This window comes from Synchiropus splendidus, chromosome 14, assembly GCF_027744825.2.
Source record: "Synchiropus splendidus isolate RoL2022-P1 chromosome 14, RoL_Sspl_1.0, whole genome shotgun sequence".
In the NCBI taxonomy this organism is placed as follows: Eukaryota; Metazoa; Chordata; class Actinopteri; order Syngnathiformes; family Callionymidae; genus Synchiropus; species Synchiropus splendidus.
This window is the reverse complement of record NC_071347.1, coordinates 9,814,651-9,834,777: the sequence shown is the minus strand read 5'-3', so window position 1 is coordinate 9,834,777 and position 20,127 is coordinate 9,814,651. Positions and strand designations below refer to the sequence as shown.

General features: G+C 42.5%; 4 protein-coding genes across 8 annotated transcripts; 1 reads left to right on the top strand and 3 right to left on the bottom strand.

Annotated features, from left to right (window-relative positions):
- Positions 1–49: 49 nt before the first annotated feature.
- cd151 (CD151 molecule) lies at positions 50–3,949 on the bottom strand. Of its 3 annotated transcripts, XM_053885659.1 has the most exons (9): positions 3,812–3,946; positions 3,052–3,136; positions 1,929–2,120; positions 1,384–1,458; positions 1,175–1,195; positions 947–1,051; positions 430–585; positions 274–360; positions 50–194 (listed from the first exon to the last, which is right to left on the bottom strand). In XM_053885659.1, the coding sequence occupies exons 2-9, from the start codon at positions 3,133–3,135 to the stop codon at positions 135–137; spliced, it is 780 nt and encodes a 259-aa protein (XP_053741634.1). In that variant the 5' UTR covers position 3,136; positions 3,812–3,946; the 3' UTR covers positions 50–134. The 3 variants fall into 3 exon arrangements, with proteins under 3 accessions (XP_053741634.1, XP_053741635.1, XP_053741636.1); XM_053885660.1 differs by lacking the exon at positions 1,175–1,195 and having other exon boundaries at positions 3,812–3,945; XM_053885661.1 differs by lacking the exons at positions 947–1,051; positions 1,175–1,195 and having other exon boundaries at positions 3,812–3,949.
- Positions 3,950–4,055: 106 nt separating this feature from the next.
- On the bottom strand, positions 4,056–13,338 carry cracr2b (calcium release activated channel regulator 2B). 2 transcript variants are annotated; one of them, XM_053885655.1, is made up of 18 exons: positions 13,279–13,338; positions 11,054–11,295; positions 10,878–10,989; positions 10,388–10,535; positions 9,991–10,137; positions 9,830–9,920; positions 9,667–9,762; positions 9,413–9,600; positions 8,472–8,543; positions 8,296–8,350; positions 7,519–7,598; positions 7,316–7,433; positions 7,036–7,162; positions 6,886–6,967; positions 6,153–6,267; positions 5,941–6,045; positions 5,545–5,621; positions 4,058–4,369 (listed from the first exon to the last, which is right to left on the bottom strand). In XM_053885655.1, exons 2-18 carry the CDS (start codon positions 11,291–11,293, stop codon positions 4,285–4,287), a joined length of 1,938 nt encoding a protein of 645 aa, XP_053741630.1. In that variant the 5' UTR covers positions 11,294–11,295; positions 13,279–13,338; the 3' UTR covers positions 4,058–4,284. The 2 variants fall into 2 exon arrangements, with proteins under 2 accessions (XP_053741631.1, XP_053741630.1); XM_053885656.1 differs by lacking the exon at positions 5,545–5,621 and having other exon boundaries at positions 4,056–4,369.
- A 301-nt stretch (positions 13,339–13,639) lies between these two features.
- Positions 13,640–16,124, top strand: tmem138 (transmembrane protein 138). Of its 2 annotated transcripts, none has more exons than XM_053885631.1 (5): positions 13,640–13,766; positions 14,041–14,384; positions 14,764–14,935; positions 15,005–15,080; positions 15,158–16,124. In XM_053885631.1, the coding sequence occupies exons 2-5, from the start codon at positions 14,257–14,259 to the stop codon at positions 15,268–15,270; spliced, it is 489 nt and encodes a 162-aa protein (XP_053741606.1). In that variant the 5' UTR covers positions 13,640–13,766; positions 14,041–14,256; the 3' UTR covers positions 15,271–16,124. The 2 variants fall into 2 exon arrangements, with proteins under 2 accessions (XP_053741606.1, XP_053741607.1); XM_053885632.1 differs by having other exon boundaries at positions 13,703–13,846.
- tmem258 (transmembrane protein 258) lies at positions 15,952–17,927 on the bottom strand. Its single transcript, XM_053885635.1, has 4 exons — positions 17,850–17,927; positions 17,510–17,619; positions 16,171–16,299; positions 15,952–16,096 (listed from the first exon to the last, which is right to left on the bottom strand). The coding sequence occupies exons 1-3, from the start codon at positions 17,850–17,852 to the stop codon at positions 16,173–16,175; spliced, it is 240 nt and encodes a 79-aa protein (XP_053741610.1). The 5' UTR covers positions 17,853–17,927; the 3' UTR covers positions 15,952–16,096; positions 16,171–16,172.
- Between the last annotated feature and the right edge of the window lie 2,200 nt (positions 17,928–20,127).

Below are 20,127 nucleotides of genomic sequence, written 5' to 3'. Positions count from 1 at the left end.
AAAAAAAACAAAAAAACGAGCTATACACAGACAGCATTGGAAGCATTCAGCCATCTGTATCACATGTTGCCGTCCTATACTCTATTAAAACCAGAGGCAATAAAGTGTCAAACAGGAGGAATCTAAAGTGCATTTCAGTAGGGTTCATCTTTTAAATTACGATAAAGGCAGCAGGTGAACATCATCCCCAGCAGCTGAAATAAAGAGAGAGGAACAAGAAATGGTTATTGAACAGTCATACTTTTCTTGTGCATAGTGTTACATAGTAATTACCTGTAAAAATGCAATCCCGCCACCCACTACACCAATGATATACAACTGATCCAGAATGAACTCCTCCAATTTCATGATACAGCCTCCCTGTGTGCACAAATAAAGACTATGATTAAGTCCCTGTAAGGCTGTCGACCAGAAGAGCTTTGCACCAACCTCCACTTTGTAGATGTTGGACGGATGATCTCTCAACCCGCACAGGTGACTGGGAGATTTGCAGCAACTATCTGGAACGAGACGATGGTTGGTGTCAGACTTGATCCAGAGGCTGTCGGCCCAGTCTGCTGAGCTGTTACTCCCACAACATTTAAACTGAAAAGGAAAGAGAACTGAGTTAATATGAAGAACATGAAATTGAGCAAAATTCTAAACTAATCTTTGATTCCCGTACGGAAGCTTTGGACCACAGAAACACAAAGGTGAGCACTTTTGTGTGTTCATGTACCTCCCGTGCATAATTAAAGGATAACAATAACATAGTGTGGTTCCGTTGACATTCAGTACAAGTTTCTTATACACAACTGTGAATTTTCTTTGATACAATATATGAAAATGTTTCGGCAAAATGGAAAACTGGGACATTAAACCTCATCGCCACATCAGCGACACGGATGTAAGATGTTGATTTTGACCTACCAGACTAGAAATACAGGCCGTTACGTAAACATGTCACCTCCTGATGAAGTTTGTCCACAGCCTGTGTCAAGGCTTCTTCCCCCGGTTGCTGGTATTTCTGCTGCATTGTCAACTTCAAGTTGTCAGTCAAATCATTATCCACCTGCACAACATCCAATGTCCTTTCAATGACTTCACCACACGTGAGCAAATATATTTTCATATCAATAAAATGATGTAACTGGAGTGTCAGCATTCCAGTGTTTGTAAAGTAGCAGCAAATTACCTGCGAGCAGAAAGGAAAACACTGGAGCAGGAAAGAGAAAGGAGGCCATGTTAGGAAGATGTGAACCAAGAACACAATCACAGAGATCAGGTTAGGATTTAATAATAAAAGTTGCGGTTGAAATGCAGAACTGAAACTGATGCAGTGGAAGTGAGGAGTCATTTATTATGGTGGTCTAAAGTACGCACACTTCACGCTAAACATCTCACCTTTTGGTAGTAGATGAAGGCCAACACACCGGCGATTATCTCCAACAAGAAAATACAAAGCAGTAGGACCAAGTACTGCGAACAAAAGTGACAATAAGTCTTTCGTCTTTACATCGCAGTGACAAAAGGCCTAGCCTAGAATATCTTTGAAAGTTGTGCTCTGGCGAGTGAGGGATTACTGAGAGGAAGTTTTCCATTACAAAGTTCACTGCAGCAAGGACAGTGTCAAAGAGCTAGTGCAGCGTTTCGGCCCCTCATACTGGTGGTCTCAGAGACACTGGCTGCCTGTGATGCCCCTCATTCCTCTGGTGTTAGCTGCACTCTAAATGCTTCAAGATACACACATAAGACTGCAGCCTGTTATTTCTGTCACACGTCTGTCTGTTTGATATAATGAGCTCCTGTAGGCGCCGACAGGCCAGACAGAAGGTCACCGCGGATTTGCTTTCAACACAGTCGGACACACTTGTTTGTGTACGTTTTCCAGTGCAGTCTGAGGAAATGAGCTCTCTCTGTAAATCCTATTGATCACCGCATCATCTCACCACGATCAATAGGCTCCTCCTCTCGTTCAGAGTGGCGCAGCAGCCGATGATCCCGGTGACGATCACGACGCAGCCAGCGGCGATCAAGAGGTAGGTTGAGGTTGTGTAGAAGCTGGAGTTCAGCAAACTGATGTAGTCGCTCTTTGCCACCAGGGTCCACACTCCCACCACCAGAACAGCCCCTCCTGCCAGCTGAAAGAGAGCAACACTATGGCCTGTTCAGTATAAAACAGATGTGACTGTCAAGACTGTGTTGTTTTTTTGCTTCCCCGATTAAGCTCTTGAAACACAAGCATGTGGTGGTACGCACAGGTCGCACTACGTACTACCTAATGGAATGACTTGAGGTGTTGAGGTGGGCCTTCGGAGCTGACCATCTGGTCTAAATGTGTTGTGTGGAATTCACAGGAGGCCTCCCTCCGACCTTAAGGGTGTGCCTTACCAAAGTGAAGGGTTCCTTACCAAACTACTTTTTATTTTATTCCCATCCTCACCCTTTTATTATAAAATAGCCAGGGGAAGGGATCTACAGTGTTCAGGATTGCACTCCAAACCCTAATATTGAAGAAGAAATTTGATGTGAATAATATTTTTGTTTGATAAATCTCACAAATAAACTTATGTTTGCACAATATATGAGGTCTGTACCGTAAAGCCACTTTCTTTGAATTGATCGTTGAATATTTAATAACTGAACAAATGTTTCCTTAAATGTTCAGTTTTCTTCAGGCATCAATATCTCCTTTCACTTCTTATGACTGTATTTGCTGCTCTTCATTTACGTTGTAATTCTTTGAAGATTTGGCTTCAAAAAGAGATTAAAAAAAATGTTCATCAAAATAAGTAAACCATGATTTGATTGTGTTTTTCCTAAAATGGTATGCTTGGGTCAGTTATGTTCTGAATGCTGAAACAACATGGATGATGCAAAACCTTCCATTCCACCTACTGGACCAGCATTCCCAAAAGGTGGTGATGAAAATGACACTGCACTTTTACAACAGCAGGTTCAATGTCAGACATATTTGGTGAACAAAATACTAAAAACAATGACAACATTATTTATAGTTTGTTCAGCCATACTCAACAGAAAGATGATGGCTTATGATGATACCTTACTTACCCAGAATAAAACATTGAAGATTAAAAGTAGAGATTTCAGGCATATAGTGCCACAAGTTGGACTTTTTTCATGCTGCACTTCCATTCTGGAATGACAAAAACAGGTACTGCTAGTTAGCCAGCATAAATAGAATTGCATGTCCTATAGGAGCTGATGTGACACACCACTCTGCTCCGCTTTTTCTGTCAACATTAACCATCTCAGCCGATGTGCCCACCTCCACCACTGCTCCTTAATCTACTCTAATACTCCACAGAATTGATGTCAACACAGAGGAGTGGGAATATTTTAGGGAACAGAGATGGACTCTGGTTAAATGCGTATCACAGACAGCAAAACCGAAGACATGCAGCATAACAGGACAATATACAGCATAAACAACGCCATACAACCAGCATACATATATATATTTGTTTTCCTTGTTTAAAAACAGCTAATAATGACTTATCATTGTTATTTCATACATAAACACTGCCAATGTTTACCATCAACATTAACCTGACCTCACCCTCTATATCCAACTCAAAGAAGAAACAGATCTTAGGAACTGATTTGACCTCACTTGACCTGAACTTTCCTTCCCTGTGAAGACATTTTTGTTAGCATGTATAAATAATTACATGCCTCTCAGTCAACAGGCAGATCTCTATGTGCACGCGGCTGTCCAGCAAAAACAATCTCCCTACGGAGACGTTCAGTTATTTTTAAACCATTGTGTCATGGAAAAAACTCTGGAGCAGAGCAGATCAAATAGCCTTACCTGATTTGAGTTGGTCGGTCTCGCAGAAAAACACTTCTCTCTTAATCCTGGTCAAACCCGCCTTGGTGTAGCTGTGAAGGTTATCTGTAACGGTTTAAGTTCCTGTTGACACTCTCATGTCTGTGTTGGCAGACCATAGCAGCTCAACCCCCTAAAACTTTTTTTAAAAGAACAGGCCTGCCCCCAGCTGGTTCCTCAGGCACCAAAGCATGTGAGATTAAGATTTAAAAAAAAGGCCAGGACAAGATTGTATGTGCAACATATTATTCAGCATGAAATGAATGAATGAATGTAACCACAGGTAACAACCACACAGACACTGTTGAGTCCAAGAGTTCACAGTTTGCATCAGCATGTAAACGGGTTTCTCGTGGCGTGTTACAGAAACATATATGTAACTTTGGTAAATTGTCCAAACAAACACTTAACTTACAACAAATGGCAACAAGGGAATATTCATTTCCTCTGAATGTTCATGTGCAGCAACTTTTTTTCAAAGAATCCCCTCTGAGTAACAAAGCCTCTTCAAACTGTTGATTACGCTGAACGATGAGCATCCTGGAAACGAGAGCAAGAATCAGTTACAAAAAACAAACATCAACAGACAGTATCATATCAGTTATTCTAATGCATGCAAGACTTATGATAATTTGACTTAACTGTTGTTGGTTCATGGACAACTGTCAATGAAATGATGAATTAACCTTGTTTTTTAAGGTGACCAAACTGACAATGGGCCGTGCTGACTGCTCTGGCTTTGGACGACAGGGTGTGATCGGAATCAAAAAATAACTGAAGAAAAAAAAAAGTATTTTTGCCTCCTCATGTGACTGAATTATACTTGAGCAGAAATTGTTGTTTATTGTACACTGACAAGGCTCAAGAGTCCAATCACCTACCCAGTTAGGTGGAGGCAACTTGACAATTTTGCTGGTTAATAGTCTTCAGTAAAAGTACCAATCTGCAGGGGTCCAGCGACAAGCTCACACCTCACACTTGGGGTCCTCACCACATAACACAGTAAATGTTATATGAACCAAATGTTTAAATATCAAAATGGAATTGTGACTTGATAGTTTTAAAATTCCATAAAGTGTCGTTTCCTTCACACCTCTGACCTACACTGTCACACTTGCTGTAATAGTGAAGTTACTGCACACCATGGTGATGGGTTGATGAGGTTTCATGAAACAGTGTTCTAATTTTCATCAGCCACTAGATGGCACTGACTGCTGTACAATCTTTGGCTTTGACTTTCATTTCAGTGAAATGAATACATCATTTTTAAACAAAGAGCGCCACCTACAAGCTCTTAAAATTAGGACAATGTTTCATAAAACTCATCGTCACATCGGTACTGGTGAGGTCTTGCTGACCCCTGTCAAAGACAGAAAGCGCCACCAACAGATTTGAGAAAATGAAAAATGTGACTTAAAAACAGCAATTTCCATTTCTTCTCTCTCAGTCTGTTTTTTGACAGGGCGAATGGCAGTGATGGCCACCCTGACTGGTTTGCCTTTGTGGAGCGAGGTCGTCATTCACTCCACATGTGCTTCATTTATGAACCCTGACCACCTTTAACCCAGCAGGGGATCTGTGCTTTTGATAGACACAGATCACTGAAGACTAGGAATGCACCACAGCGGTGTCAGAAGAGGGGCCACCCTCACCTCTCATTCATATCTGTCACTTATCAATGGAAATATACAGAAGGACTTGGAGGATCCTCATACTCAGCCAGATGAGTCATCAGCTCCTCCATGTTGTGTCCAGTCTTGGCACTGCATTCGTAAAATATAGCCTGGTGCTCCTGCACACACAAGTGTGGGGCTTGTTCAGAAGAGAACTATTTTAGTCATGAATCAAAATGTTGAGAAACTTTGAGTTCAAGAGTTCAAGTAAATTAATAAAGTGATAACACTGACACAGACGATTATAAATTCTACGCTGACATGAATATGAGTAAACATGATTCAGTGGGAGGATTCCTGACATTAATTTCATTTGTGATGGCATTTCTCATTTCAGAGGGAAAATAAAGAACCATCATCCCTAAATTGAAAAGCTTTTGGTCCTGACACTAGACACAAAATGACAAGAGTGTTTTTGCATATTTAAATGTTCTTCACCTTTGCAAGAACTTGCCCTTCTGCAGGTGTTATTATCCGGTCTTTGTTGTCCAGGTCCGCTTTGTTGCCGAGCAGCATCAGCACTGTACCTTCACACATTTTCTCCTATAAACAGCGGTGGACAGCAAATGTTTTGACGTCCTCCATGAACTCATACTTCATTTTACTGGGTTTACAAAATGACTCCTGCTCCTCGTCGTTTGCACGTTTACCTTCACGGAGTCGAGCCATCCTCTCACCGCTGTGAAGGAGTCCGGCTGAGTGATGTCATACAGGGCGAGGATGGCATCAGCCTTGCGGTAGTACTGATCCGTGATGCTGCGAAACCTGGACACACACAGAGAAACCTTAAACAGTGAAAGAACATCAGCAGGCTGGTTCTGAATTCTCCAATGTACATCTGCCATTGTGAGTGCAGTGTGTTTCACTGCATTGTTTGAACTCTCTCACAACAAAATAGATACTTTCATTAAACCTTTACATAACAGAATAACTACCAATCTATTGTACAGTGGCTATCGGAGGATGGTTTGCTGGGTCAGGAACCTGAACTCCCCCTCTACTCAGAAAACCCTGGTGAAATACCAAGCTCTACTGCAGAATACCAATCACCTGAACTGACATAACCTCCTGGTTCAGCTTCCATCCACATGACCCTTATTACCACCTCAGCTAGCACCTCAGAATGCAACGGAATGTCGAAAGAGGAGTCCAGCTACCCTCGAGCAAAAACGCTTTCTGCTTGGTGTGTAGGTGACCTTGCTCTTTTTTTGTACCCACAGGTGAGGGACGGAATGTGTATCGATCAGTCAGACTCTTATTCAGACTTCACTCTCTATCCTTCTTTCTATACTCACAACTCACATTCATAAAAATGTGTCACCATTTGATTTAAAAAGCCTGTCTGCTTTGGTTTTTATTTCCTCTTCCCATCATGAATCCAACCTCTCTTGTCCAGCGGTGTCCCACAGCTGCAGAGTTATTGAGATGGATTCAAGAGCGACGGTCTTCATCTGGAAATCTATGCCTGCAGAGAACAAATCATGATTAGAGATTGAAAGTAACTTGAGGCAGGGGGAAGACAGACGAACATACCCACGGTGGCGCTCATCTCCGGGGTGAAATGTCCCATGCAGTAGTGCTGGATGAAGGAAGTCTTACCGACCCCGGAATTACCCAGGAAAACCACCTTGAACACTCGACGAGGGCTGACAAAAGTGCTCTACAATTTATGCAGAAGTACCATATGATTTCGATTTGGGTGATCTCCCTTCTGATCTACTCATGTGAGAATGTTGCTGAATAAAAATCCATAATAACTGGATCTGAGCCATCTAGTGCAGCCAGACAAACGTGGATTCAATTTTAACCCTACCTTAGTTTGAGTCTGCTCAACATTCTCACACCTGACCCTACTTGGCGGCTGGTGTCTCTTGGATGATATTGACATCTCTTTTTGTTCTTTGTCTTGGTCACCAGACGAGCTGAGCAGTCTTTAGAATCAACGAACACACAAAATTAGTTGTTTTGTGGTCATTTGCTTCAACTACGTTGGTGATTGCAGCAGTAGATACAAACCTCTTGCGGGGCTTGTCTGGCTGCAAGCCGTTACCTATGCCTGACTCTTTCTTCTGCAAAGTCTCTTTGATGTTTGGACTCTAAAAGGTTCGCATGAGAAGCGAGGGAAAAGGGATACGTCGTAAGTTTAAAGCCGTCTCATATAAGTTACAGAGAAACAAGGAAAGTTTACTCAGTTGTAACATTTATTCTGCATGCATGTTAAATACAATTTGTTTAGCAGAAAATAAAGATACTAACACACTTTCGTATGAGGTCCATGAAGTACAATATGTTAAAGTGACTAATTATATTGATCAATACTTTGCTCAAGATGTACAAGTATCAATGACGTATAAAAACGAACATGCAGGAAAGCAGACAGCAAACAGTTGCCTGTTCACACAACCACTATTAGTGATTGAGACACAAAAAGTAGAAAATAATACAGACTTCTGATAACTATGAACATGTGCTTGTCTAAGCCTTAGACAATGCTATAAGAGAGTATGTGCAGTTTTTCTTTTCAAGGAAACTGCAGTTGAATGACCCGCTCACATGATAAGTAATGCTGACATGCAAAAATCCCAAACTCTACTAATGGCAATTTACACAGGGTGAAAGAGTAACTGAGCTGCCTGAATAAATAATCATTGCCCACGGGCAGTAAGACATGCAGGGAGCCTTCCGAGGCTCAATTTAGGGAGGATAAGTCTGTTGAGGCCATGGAGTACAAAAGTCTTCATTGAGGTAATAAGATAACGGCAGGTGTGGGAGAACTGTGTGTCTTGGACTAACCCTCTTCTGAGTCTGCTGGGCGTCTTTCTCATCGCGCATTTTTTTGTTCATATCCCTAAAACGACAAACATAATCACACACAGACTGGTCGGTATGTCAATAAAACTGATCCCTACAGGTTAAAGCTTCATCCACAGGAAACAACACAAGGCGTGTGAACAGCAAACAGGACTCACCTTAGTAACTCTAGTTGTCTCGTAAGACTCTCCTTTTCTTTCTGCATGTTCCGGGTCACATTCAGCACATCTCTACAGCAAAGAAAAGAAAATGTAAAGTGGGAATTCAGTCTTCACCCACTTTAGCTTGCCCCAGGTTCACTGGATGGATTCCATGATTACTGTGGTCACAGAAAGACACCTGTTGGAGCTGGTGAAGTTCAAGCCGGTACTTGAGTGTTAGCTAAAAACCATATGAGCAGTTGTCAAAAGCACCGATATCGCAGGACACTTTTTATCCATCTTACAATAAATTTAACATTCATCTATTCATAAAGTAAATTCCAGTCATCAGTGACAATTCAAATTTCCACTGAAGTCGTGTGAATTTGAACAGGATATTTTACTAAACTAACTTGGTCTCCTCATCAACAAAGTCGGCAGCCAAAAAACAAGTTTAACCGGAAACACTCTCAGCTTGACCAGTTTGGGAGGAGGAGAGCAGCAAGTAACTTAATAAACCACAAAATAACAGGAATACAATTTTATAAATCGTAAAATTGTTTTTATTGACTTTGTGGTTATACTTTGGAATAACAATTATATAAAACCATTACTTTAACACTTATTTGTGTGTGTATTAGCAGCATATAAGCCAGCGAGTAATGCACTAAAGGACTGATTTTACCATGGAATGGACACCAAAACTTCACTCTATATAGCAACAGTTTATTAACAGGAAATAACCATGTAATTAGTAATGGCTAATGTCTTTTTGCCCAAGCTAAAGTGCAGGAGATCCAAGTGCAGTCCAAGACAGCTGTAAACGTTATCAATATAACCTTGAAGTCCATTCTAGTGAGAAGCTTCACTGGCATGTCAGACCATGTGATTCACTTTAGCTTAGTTTCTTAGCTGAAGGAAGCCGAACGGGACTGTTCATTTTCTGCGTCTCGACTCACCTTTGATTGGCTGCTTGTTCGTGTGCAGCGTTGACCTGCAGCAGGCTGAGCTGACCCACAGCGACCTGCAGCTGCTCACTGTAGCTCTCCGTCTGCTTCTGCAGCTGGACGTTGACGCTACGCAGATGCTGATTTTGTTCAACGACTCGCATCTGCTCAGCGCTCAGAAGCTGAATTCGACTTTCCAACTGAAGCACCGTGACAACTTCTCTTTAGAGGCACATTGATCGAACATCCTGAAATGAAACATCTACCTCCTTCTGCTGGATCAGCACATTCTCCAACTCTTGCTCCCGAATCTTCAACAACTCTTCCAGTTGTTGGTTTCTCTGAGTCTGTCTCAGAATGTCCTTGAAAGCAATTACCAAAGACATATTTCAATGCATGAAAACATTTTACTATTACTCGTAAAGATACCTGGGACATCTGTAGTTCACGTTCTTCTCTCTCTTGATCCTCCATTTCTTCATAAATGGACTGAACAACCTGCTCATGTTCACTTTCTCGTCTACGGAAAAAAACCACCATTTAGTGAACAGAATTTAAATCAATTACAAACAAGGAAAGATAAAAGAAACCTGCGTAAAGCTTGTTCCAGACTCTCCCGCTCCCTGATGTTGTCCTGCTGACGGGACAACGTAGCGAGCAGAATACTCTCCAAAGCATTAAGAATTTCAGGTTTGTCCCTCTTCAGCTCGCACCACAGAATGCAGAGCTCATGCTGACTGACACACAACACAATTTTTTTCACAATTTAAAAATGAGCGATGAAACAATTTCTCAAACATTTTAGAGGAAAATTATGAGAATATGAGCACAGTGTACAAAGTTCAAAGTGCTTTTGATGCAAGATAAGAAAAGCCACGACAAGTCACGAAGAACAGATGACAGATCAGAGAAAACTTCTCTGTAAAATTATCTTAATATGTTAATACAGCATGAGAGCAAATTTGCAGGAGAGGTTGGTGATCTTACTCATTAAAAAGCTTGTCAGCACCAAGTTCCACTAGTATGTTGATGAATCCATCTGCAGCAGGATCATTAGTGGGCACCACCAGGCCGGGGTCCTCTTCTGACTCATCCTCAACATGACTGTCCATGTCCACCAGCCCCACAAGTTCATCTGGTCCATGAGTGCAGTGACATAGAAAAAAAGGTCAGAAAAAGAGTGTTATGTGAGATGACACTCCACCCATTTTTGAAGTCTGGTATTTTGGTATTAAGATTACAACACATGCAAGAATAAGGATGAATATTTTGGTGGGGCCCTTTTCACGTATGTTAAAAAATCTAGATAGGCCTGCCCAACTTTTCTCAATTTATTTTCAGTTCTATTTGACAACCTTTTTCCATGTCCATCACCCGATCCTTTTATATTTTCAACAGTGAGGTTAATACTCATTCATTCAAAGCAAAATGATATATTATTACACATTTCTAACAATGGTTCAATGTATAGACTTACCAAGGCCTTTGGTGAACTCCAATGGAGTAAGGAACCCATTGCTCTCACGATCCAGACTTTCGAAAACTGTGTCCAGCTGCTCAGGTGACAGCGGCAGTTCTTCTTGTAGCCTCTAAAAAGCAGTTGAGAGAACCCGTTTAAGAGTAGAGAAGTGTCTCACTTCATCATCTCCTCACCTGCATGTCCATCTTGGTGATAAACCCTTTGCCTGCTTTGTCACAAAGCACAAATAGCTCTCTGGCCTTGCCCATCGTCTCCACGTTTGGGCCTCCAGGGGCCGCTTCTCTGGTGCTGGGGGAAGACAGTGAAGTCCGCCCCCCGCCTGATCGAGGGATTCGGATTCTGGGGCTGAGGAGGACTCCCCCACCGCTGCCTTTACCCTCCAACACTTCATCATCATTTAGCCACTTCGACATTCCTATATAAATGCAGAATTAACAGAGTTCATTTATAATATTAACAAATTAAATTAGATGATAGCATCTTGCCATGATGTTGTTTAAAACATAAACAATAATGATGCTCCTTATTTCTTGACTGCACTTTCCATTTTGGTTCACCCACGTATATTTTTAATTTACAGTAGTAGCCATTTTAAATTTCTTGGCTTTCCATGGTGGATCCATGACAGCTCCATGCAGGATCTTAGGGTTCTCATAGGGCCATATGTGGCCTGCTGGCCTTCAGTTGATCACCACTGCCACAGATCATCGAATCACTCAGGGCTTTGGGCAAAAAGGGGGAGCACCACCTTGTGGCGCAATGAATATAGGTGAGGTTTACATAATTCAAAGAGGTCACTCCAGCTGATGGAACTCTGCTGGAAGTCTGCTGGAACTCTTATGGCAGCTGGCTGAGATGGGAACCTATAAATGGCGACTACTGTATATTGACGTCTTTTATCGATCCAAAAACTGCATGTATACCAAAGACTCTAGCTGTTTGAGGGGGCTCATGAGTCTCCATTAGGGGCGACAAGAGAAATAAGAAGCTGAAATCATTCGATGTTAAGGACATCTCATCTAAAGCTTGGAATCCTTCTGCTTTAGTACACACTCACTTCCTAAAATATAGACTGCTTCCTGCAAAAATTGCACTGCACGCCACCATTTTGAAAATATAGGATTGTGTAAACATTTCCTTACATTCCTTGTCTACTCGATGACGAGGCACTAGGAAGAAGTCACAAACCTGTGACTCAAAATGTTATCAGCAGCTGTGCTGAACTGGGTCAAATGTGTCTGCTCCACATTTGGTAAAAGTGTTTGGTAATCAACAAACACATGTTTGATTGTATTTTTTTACATAAATACATAAATTCAACATACACCAACAAATACTGACTTTGTAATCCTCTTTTTCTCCTCATTTCAACTTGTTTCTTCACCATTTTTATTTGCAGTCGTCACATTGTATATTTGTGACCTGATCCAGATGTTTACTTAATGGGTGGAAGACTTATTATGTCAATTACTATGTCATGTGTTACGACTGCGCAGCAGGATGTGCAGTGAGTGGCAGAAGTAGGATGCAGTCATGTGAGGGTTTCTCCGTCAGAGGTGGACATCCAGAGAATGGAGATGCAAAAAAGCATCTGGGGTCGTTTGCATTGTTCAAACCACTACAAACAAATATTACACAACTGAGGTCGGTTGTGTACAGCAAACAATGACGGACATACACAAGGGGTTTAAGAGTCAAAGAGGGGAAATTGCTTGCAGCATTACCTTTCAATGCAAGTGTGACAGGTTTCTTCGCAAATATAACAAAAAAGCCCTTACAGAACAGTAATAATTCAACACAAACGGTGTGTTTTAGAGATTCCAATAATGTCTTTCAGCTAATAATCAGATGAATAAAAAAATCGACTTTGTGAATGGGAAATGGATTGACTGCTAAATATGTACACCCACAGGAGATCCAAACTCCCCAGAAGCCATCAGCTGTGCCTAAGGTCAAATAAACACACACACCTAGGAGTTAAACAAATGAGCTATCCAGGTCGGGTTTTGTTACGAGCTGTTCTCGCTAGAATTTTTACTGTAGCAACTTAAAGCTTCAAGGCAGTTTTACTAGGTGAAAGCAAACGTGAATTAAAATTGTATCGGTTTTACTGGTGTTGCTCACCTAACAACTGGCTATAGTGGGTTATATTGAGAGCTTGAATGTAATTTTAAATACAGTAAAATGCGAGTAAAACAGTCCTCCAATGGAGTTGTAGTTAGCTCCGAGTCCAAACAAGCCAGCAATATAACAGCAGAGAACAAGAATAAAACACTGAACAACGTTGAAAAAACCTGCACGGAAATCGCAGTGGGCATCACAACTTTTAATTACGACTAAAATTACTGCATATTTATTGAATTACGATTCAAAATAGTTGCGAAACTGCAGTACTCACGGTGTGCTGGTGGCAGGTGTCCGCTACCTTTGATCAGTTTGGCGACACAGCGACATTCTACCACTGGCCGCCAGGGGTCAGCACAGCCAGGGAGAAACACGCGGCTCCAAAAGTCCTATACCGTACTTACTAGTTTAGGAGCGCATTAAAGTTCAGATGCTTACGTAAGCATTGTGTATTTTCAAGAGAAATATTCAAACCGATATATAGTGATAACGAACTCAATTTTATATTTAAATATTGTAAATTGCTGATGGTGTGTGCGTTTTCATTAACGTCCAAACCAATACGTGAATCATTTTAGGGGCGCGCGTGCAGACTATTACGGTAAAATTACTGTTACCATGGCATTGGCGGAAATGCAGCGTCAACCGTTGGAAAGCGCCTGTGTTGCTAGCTTTGTGCTCCGTGAACAGAACCGTGCAGCTTCACATGCGGACTCTAAATTGAAGGAAAGGGTTTAACTTCTTCGCCTTTGTTTCTTCTAGGTAAGATCGTGTTGTTAATTTCCTTTACGTGTGGTTTTTTTTGCACGTTAATGTGGCCACGCAGCATCGAAGTTGTAAAAGTAAGTTGTAACTACTGTCCTGGGATTCCTGACAAGAGCCGCCGGTGTGTGTTTAGGTGAAATTAATCTGTAATCCCTACAGGGTCGTGACCGCCGCAAGTCTGGCCATGTAACGTGTTTACCTTCTACGGTGATGCGCACAGCCAGCGCGTCTCATTCACATCCTTTCGTTGTCTCTTCCGTTCTTTTCATAGGCGAAACAACAGGAGATATATGGCAGCATGCAACTCGTCAAAAGACCTCGGACTTTTTGGATCTCAACAAAACCGGAGAAGTGCTGCCACGGAGGGCCATCGCTAGGGCATGAATAGTCCAGACATGCCGGAACGCCACAAGGCTTGTGCAACGTCCTTGTCCACGTTTGTTTCATCGTAGTTTGGCTATAGAGAAGGACAGAAATTATCGCCAAGATGTTGCAGACTGGAAACTACTCTCTGGTGCTGCTGATCCAGCTGAGTCTGCTGATTTATGACCTGTTTGTCAACTCCTTCAGTGAACTCCTAAGAGCAGCGCCCGTCATTCAGCTCGTGCTGTTCATGTAAGTAACACAAGTTATCGATCATAATCGCTGTACACGACTTGGTTAACTGAAGATCTCCGGATGTATGTATGTTATTGATTGTATGATTGTCCAAGAAAGCGCAGACATTGAAATCTAATCCAGACTTTCGCAGGGACAGGTCAACTCACATTCAGGGAAATTAGAAAATTCTTGGGCAGTGGAAGCAAAACAGAGTACAAAGAACCCCTAGCAAAATCAAACAAGCAAACTGAACCGGCACAGGCATGAATAAACATTCATAATCAGATCTTCACGTTTGATATTGGTTAGTTTAATTCCAGCGTCCACACATGATAACAAATATGTCTTGATGTTCATGTTGAAAACAACCCCTTCACCTCACCTCTGTTTTCAGCATTCAGGACATTGCCATTTTGTTCAACGTGATCGTCATCCTGCTGATGATGTTCAACACCTACGTGTTCCAGGTGGGCCTGGTAGCTCTGCTGCTGGAAAGATTCAGAGCTCTTCTCATTTCATCTGCTCTCTACCTGACACTCAGCATCTGCTTCCACTGCTGGCTCTTGGTATGTTCACCAGTTACCACACACACACACAAAGGTTTCAGTCATCTGAATAAAATGTTTCTTGTACAGAATCTCAGATGGCTCACTTCAAATCGCTTTGTTTGGACTGATGGTCTTCAAGCTTTATTTGTCTTTCAGAGAACAGGTAAAGTCTTTTTAATAGACGCTTCTTCCAACAAATCCCCTGTAAGCTGTGGCTAATGAAGGTGTTTCTCTTGACAGCGGCGGTTATGTACTACTACCTATACAAACGCACAGCTGAGTACATGGGAGACCCCAGACTCTATGAGGACTCCATGTGGCTCCGTGACGTCTTCTCCAAAGCTCGACAGTGACAATGAAAACAACACCAAGTCAGTTGTAAACCGTGACCAAGTGACGTCACCGATAAAGCAGAAGATATGTGATCAAGGAACTCAGTAATTTGTTTGACCAGTGTGTCAAAGTGGGCAGACGGTCAATAGGCTTATGGTGGAGGTTAACCAGCCTTGGCATGTGTAGTATTGCATTAATCGGGATAAGCCTGGTAATCTGTGCGGCCTTTGTTGAAGTACTGTTACAGAACAATATGAAGAGAAAAAGTCATGGAGTTTCATTCTGCTGTATCCAGACGTTTGTGTATGAATTTGCAAACAATTCATTTTGTTTATAAATGAGTTTTTTTCCTCGCAAATTGTTTTGTTACCAGCTCCTTATCATCAAACCTTTGGGGTTTTTCAATTATTGTTATTGGACTTATTGAGATTTTTCTGCAGTCGCTGGGGATCTTTGAATCGTCCTCAGTTTTTTAATAAACAATCCTCTAATCTCAGTGTAATCCTTATCATTATGCTATCCTGGAGACAAGGTTAAACAGGCTGGCCTATTTTTAACAAAGATTAATCAGGGGTTTAGGGTTTCGGGCACTTCAAGAGAAACAAAACAGAAATAGTCCCAGCATATCAGAAATAACCTGCGCTCTTCCGAGGCAAACACCAGAACAGTGGGAGCTGCTAATCGAACAAAAGAAGACAAAACAAGTTTTACAAAGTTCCATTTACTTCTCCAAAAGATACTCCATGAATGCAAATGTTGTCAGTGCAGTCCAATCAAATCAGAAATCCAATCCAGTTGTATTTGTTGCGTTGCCCTGGAATGTGTCACCTCTTCAGGTCAGTCAGTCTGGAAAAAGGGGAATTATGTGAAATTAGTCAGCGTAATAAAATAAAAAAAAAGGAGTAACAAAAACACATTACCTTCATACATAAATGCCAACCCAGAGGAGCAGGAAGAGAACGCCGAAACCCATGAAAAGTGACGCTACAAGGGATATCAGCAACTCTTTGTACACATCTCTTGTGTATTTTGTTGACGTAACCTCATACCTGAGCAAATGTTAAGGATAGACAGTCAAAAGGGATGAGCTCCAACTCAAGTCTGTGCTTCTGTGTACCCATCACTTCCATATTGCTGTCAAAAACACACATTGTAACTGCAAAATGGACACGTTCACATACACTGCCAGGCCAAAAAAAGGGGTCATACACTCTATTTCGTTGGACTGCCTTTAGCTTTGATTACAGCACGCATTCGCTGTGGCATTGTTTTGATAAGCTTCTGCAATGTCACAAGATTTCACTAAGATCTTGCATTGATGATGGTAGAGTCTGACCGCTGTGCAAAGCCTTTCTCCAGCACATCCCAAAGATTCTCAATGGGGTTAAGGTCTGGACTCTGTGGTGGCTAATTCATGTGTGAAAATGATGTCTCATGCTCCCTGAACCAGTCTTGCACAATTTGAACCCGATGAATCCTGGCGTTGTCATCTTGGAATATGCCCGTGCCATCAGGGAAGAAAAAAAATCCATTGATGGAATAACCTGGTCATTCAGTATATTCAGGTAGTCAGCTGACCTCATTCTTTGAGCACATAATGTTGTTGAACCTAGACCTGACCAACTGCAGCAACCCCAGATCCAGGTGGTGACTTTTTTTTTTTGGCCAGGCAGTGTATATCTTCAACACAAGCATCATCTCATACTGTACTGAAACAGGTATGCAGCAACCTGAGCACAGTGGCAGCATCACATCTTCCAAATCTGAATCTTAAATATGGATACATTTGAGCATGTGCCTCCAACAAGCGAATATTATGACCAACAACCACAAATCAAAAGTAAAGCAAGCTTATGTACCGAATAACACATGCATGTGTAAATATAAAAACTAAACATAAAACTTTAATTCTCCCTCAATCTTGTGTTTAATAATGCTGCTAAGTCTCATCTACTTACATCATTGTCCTGAAGAGCTAAATTAAACTTGACGCCTTGTTAAACTCTTAAACAGTAAACAACAAGTGCATTTTTTTAGTGTACCTAAAAGAGCCAATCGCCATTTCGAAACGACTGCATTGTTTCTTGCACACTACTTAAATATTTTCTATTCTTACATTATGGAATTGTCATGGAACCTGCCTATGAGACTGAGTCTTTCATTCGCTGCGGCCTTTCTCTCCTTCTCGTTACATACTTTCAACCATTTGGCACAACACACTGCCACCGCGGCCCGTTAGAAGTCTAGTTTTAAGGATACACGAAGAACCAAGCTGTGAAGAACATGCCGATGGCCAACAGGACGACTGTCAGGTGGGGGAACACAGCCGGGTTCACCGGGCTGGTGTACCGGGTCATCGCTTCGAGTTCCTAGAATCAAACAAAAAATAATCATAAAAATGCGTCTTTCATGTGTTCCAAATGTAAACACGTCATATTCATCGATAGCTAGCGTCTTTTGCTTAGCTGCCGCAACAAATGCACTGGTGAACATGTCCAGGTTCGACGCGTAAAACAATACAGCCAAAGATGGTTTAGAGAAAAATACACTGTTTGATATATTCATTTATTTCAATCAGAACTTAAAGAAAGAGACTCACCATTTTGCAATGCAGCGAAGCTCCTGCACTAGTCCTGGAGGAAAAGGCCACGTACGTCCTGACTAGAACTTCCGGGATAGAGTGACGTAGGGTAATGGGTAAATTTTCCCTCAGCGATTTACTCCAGGTCTTTTACGGCTGAATAATTTGGTCCAATGATCAACTGTCCTCTGCTCTTATAACATCGATGCAAATAATATATTTTGCAGCCAACATATTTGCCTTTTCAAACGTTAAATGGGGTTTCGTGTGTTATATGTAACGTGCCTGAACGATCATACGAGGGATAGAAAGAACCCTTTTGAGCTCTCTGCTGCCATCTGCTGGGCTCATGTAACTCAGAATCAGAAGAATCAGAATCAGAATCAAATTTATTGCCATGGTCAGTGGGGAGCCCACTAACTAGGAAAGTGTTTTGGAATAAAGTGCTGACAAAAATAAATAAATAAACATAATAATAATGAATAAATAAATAATAATAAAACAACAACAAGGCTGTTCACGAATTCAACTGTCTGACGGCCCAGGGGAAGAAGCTGTTCCTGTGACGGGAGGTTCTGGTCTGGATGGACCGTAGCCTCCTGTCAGAGGGAAGAGGAACAAACAGTCCATGTCCAGGGTGAGAAGGGCCGGCTCTGATCCAACCTGCACGTCTCTGGGTCCTGGAGACATACAGGTCCTGAAGAGCTGGCAGGCTGCAACCGATCACCTTCTCAGCAGAATGTACGATGCGCTGCAGTCTGCTCTTGTCCCTGGAGGTGGCGCTGTTGTACCAGACCGTGATAGAGGAGGTGAGGATGGACTGGATGATGGCCTGTAGAACTCCACCAGCAACTTCGTCGGCAGTCGTAGTTTTCGTAGCTGCCTCAGGAAGAACATTCTCTGCTGGGCCTTCCTGATGAGGGACCTGATGGTTGGCTCCCATTTGAGGTCCTCAGTGGTGGTGGTTCCTCGGAAGCAGAAGGAGTCTACAATAGGAATAGGTAAATCAGCCAACATGAGAGGGGACATAGAAACTGTTACTCTCCTGAAGTCTATGACCGTCTCCACTGTCTTCTGGCCATTGAGCTCCAGGTTGTTGTGGCTGCACCAGGACACCAGCCGCTCCACCTCCCTCCTGTAAGTCGACTCATCTCCGTCTCAGATGAGCCCGATGATGGTGGTGTCATCCGCAAACTTGATCAGCTTCACGGACTTGTGGCTGGAGGTGCAGCAGTTAGTGTACAGGGAGAACAGCCATGGAGAGAGAACACAGTCCTGAGGAGACCCGATGTTGAGGGTCCAAGTGTCGGAGACAGTCGTCCCCGGCCGCACACGCTGACTCCGGCTGGTCAGGAAGTCTGTCATCCATCTGCAGAGGGAGTCAGGCACGGCGAGCTGGCGAAGCTTGTCTTCAAGCAGAGCTGGAAGAATCGTGTTAAAGGCAGAGCTGAAGTCTACAAACAGGATCCTGGCATAGGTTACTGGGCAGTCCAGATGCTCCAGAACGAAATGAAGGACCTGGTTCACTGCATCGTCCACAGATCTGTTGGCTCTGTAGGCAAACTGCAATGACTCATCTCCTGGTTTGCATCATGATAGTTAATTCATCTGCATTCGAAGGGCTTGCTCTATTATGGCCAGTGCGTGAGGACCAGTTCAGAAATCGGCAGTGTGACAGCAGAGGGATTATATGCCTAGAAAGCTGGGAAAGTACTGCAAAAAATTGTTCAGAGTAATGGACACAGTTCAAGGGATGAAGAAGCGAGTGCAGGCAGTGTGGACAGACTTGTCATCTGTAGAGATGTATGGCTTGGAGGCAAAAACAAATACAATGGTACCTTGGTTTTCGAACATCCCGGAATTCGAGTTCGAACAAAAATTTCGAGATTTTTTTGCTTCTGATTTCAAACAAAAATCCAGAATTCAAACACCCCCGAAAAAAGCCGGAAAAAACATAACATGAGCGGACCGATCAGCTGACCCACGACGCGCTTTGTTATTGTATATAACGCAGCCTCTGTATGCAGAAGTGTCCCGTTAGCTACATTTACTGACTGTTTTTTCTTCTTATTGAGGCATAAAACCTTTCCTGTCTCCGCACTGGACCGTGGTAGAGTGTCACAGGACACCTCCGAGGCTGGAGCCACACTCCAGGGTTTGATGTCCTGTTGTGGGCTGGAGCTGGGACAGGGATGAGGCGAGTCTGGGAAAGAGCGTTACTTGGTTTATGACTTTGTCACAGCCAAACTGCACAGAAGCGCACATTCAGAGCTGGACACGCACCGGGCACCTCTTC

What these genes read in the sequence shown, in the direction of transcription:
- cd151 (XM_053885659.1), bottom strand. Translation starts at nt 3,135, where the DNA reads ATGGAAGTGCAGCATGAAAAAAGTCCAACTTGTGGCACTATATGCCTG. An exon ending in CCTTCATCTACTACCAAAAG is followed by an intron (nt 1,196 to 1,383) that starts GTGAGATGTTTA and finishes TTCCTGCTCCAG; the next exon opens with TGTTTTCCTTTCTGCTCGCA. An exon ending in GCGGGATTGCATTTTTACAG is followed by an intron (nt 195 to 273) that starts GTAATTACTATG and finishes TCTTTATTTCAG; the next exon opens with CTGCTGGGGATGATGTTCAC.
- cracr2b (XM_053885655.1), bottom strand. Translation starts at nt 11,293, where the DNA reads ATGTCGAAGTGGCTAAATGATGATGAAGTGTTGGAGGGTAAAGGCAGC. An exon ending in CCCAGCAGACTCAGAAGAGG is followed by an intron (nt 7,599 to 8,295) that starts GTTAGTCCAAGA and finishes CGAACCTTTTAG; the next exon opens with AGTCCAAACATCAAAGAGAC. An exon ending in AAGGGCAAGTTCTTGCAAAG is followed by an intron (nt 5,622 to 5,940) that starts GTGAAGAACATT and finishes TTGTGTGTGCAG; the next exon opens with GAGCACCAGGCTATATTTTA.
- tmem138 (XM_053885631.1), top strand. Translation starts at nt 14,257, where the DNA reads ATGTTGCAGACTGGAAACTACTCTCTGGTGCTGCTGATCCAGCTGAGT. An exon ending in ATTCAGCTCGTGCTGTTCAT is followed by an intron (nt 14,385 to 14,763) that starts GTAAGTAACACA and finishes CTCTGTTTTCAG; the next exon opens with CATTCAGGACATTGCCATTT. An exon ending in ATTTGTCTTTCAGAGAACAG is followed by an intron (nt 15,081 to 15,157) that starts GTAAAGTCTTTT and finishes TTCTCTTGACAG; the next exon opens with CGGCGGTTATGTACTACTAC.
- tmem258 (XM_053885635.1), bottom strand. An exon ending in TTCACAGCTTGGTTCTTCGT is followed by an intron (nt 16,300 to 17,509) that starts GTATCCTTAAAA and finishes ACATTTGCTCAG; the next exon opens with GTATGAGGTTACGTCAACAA.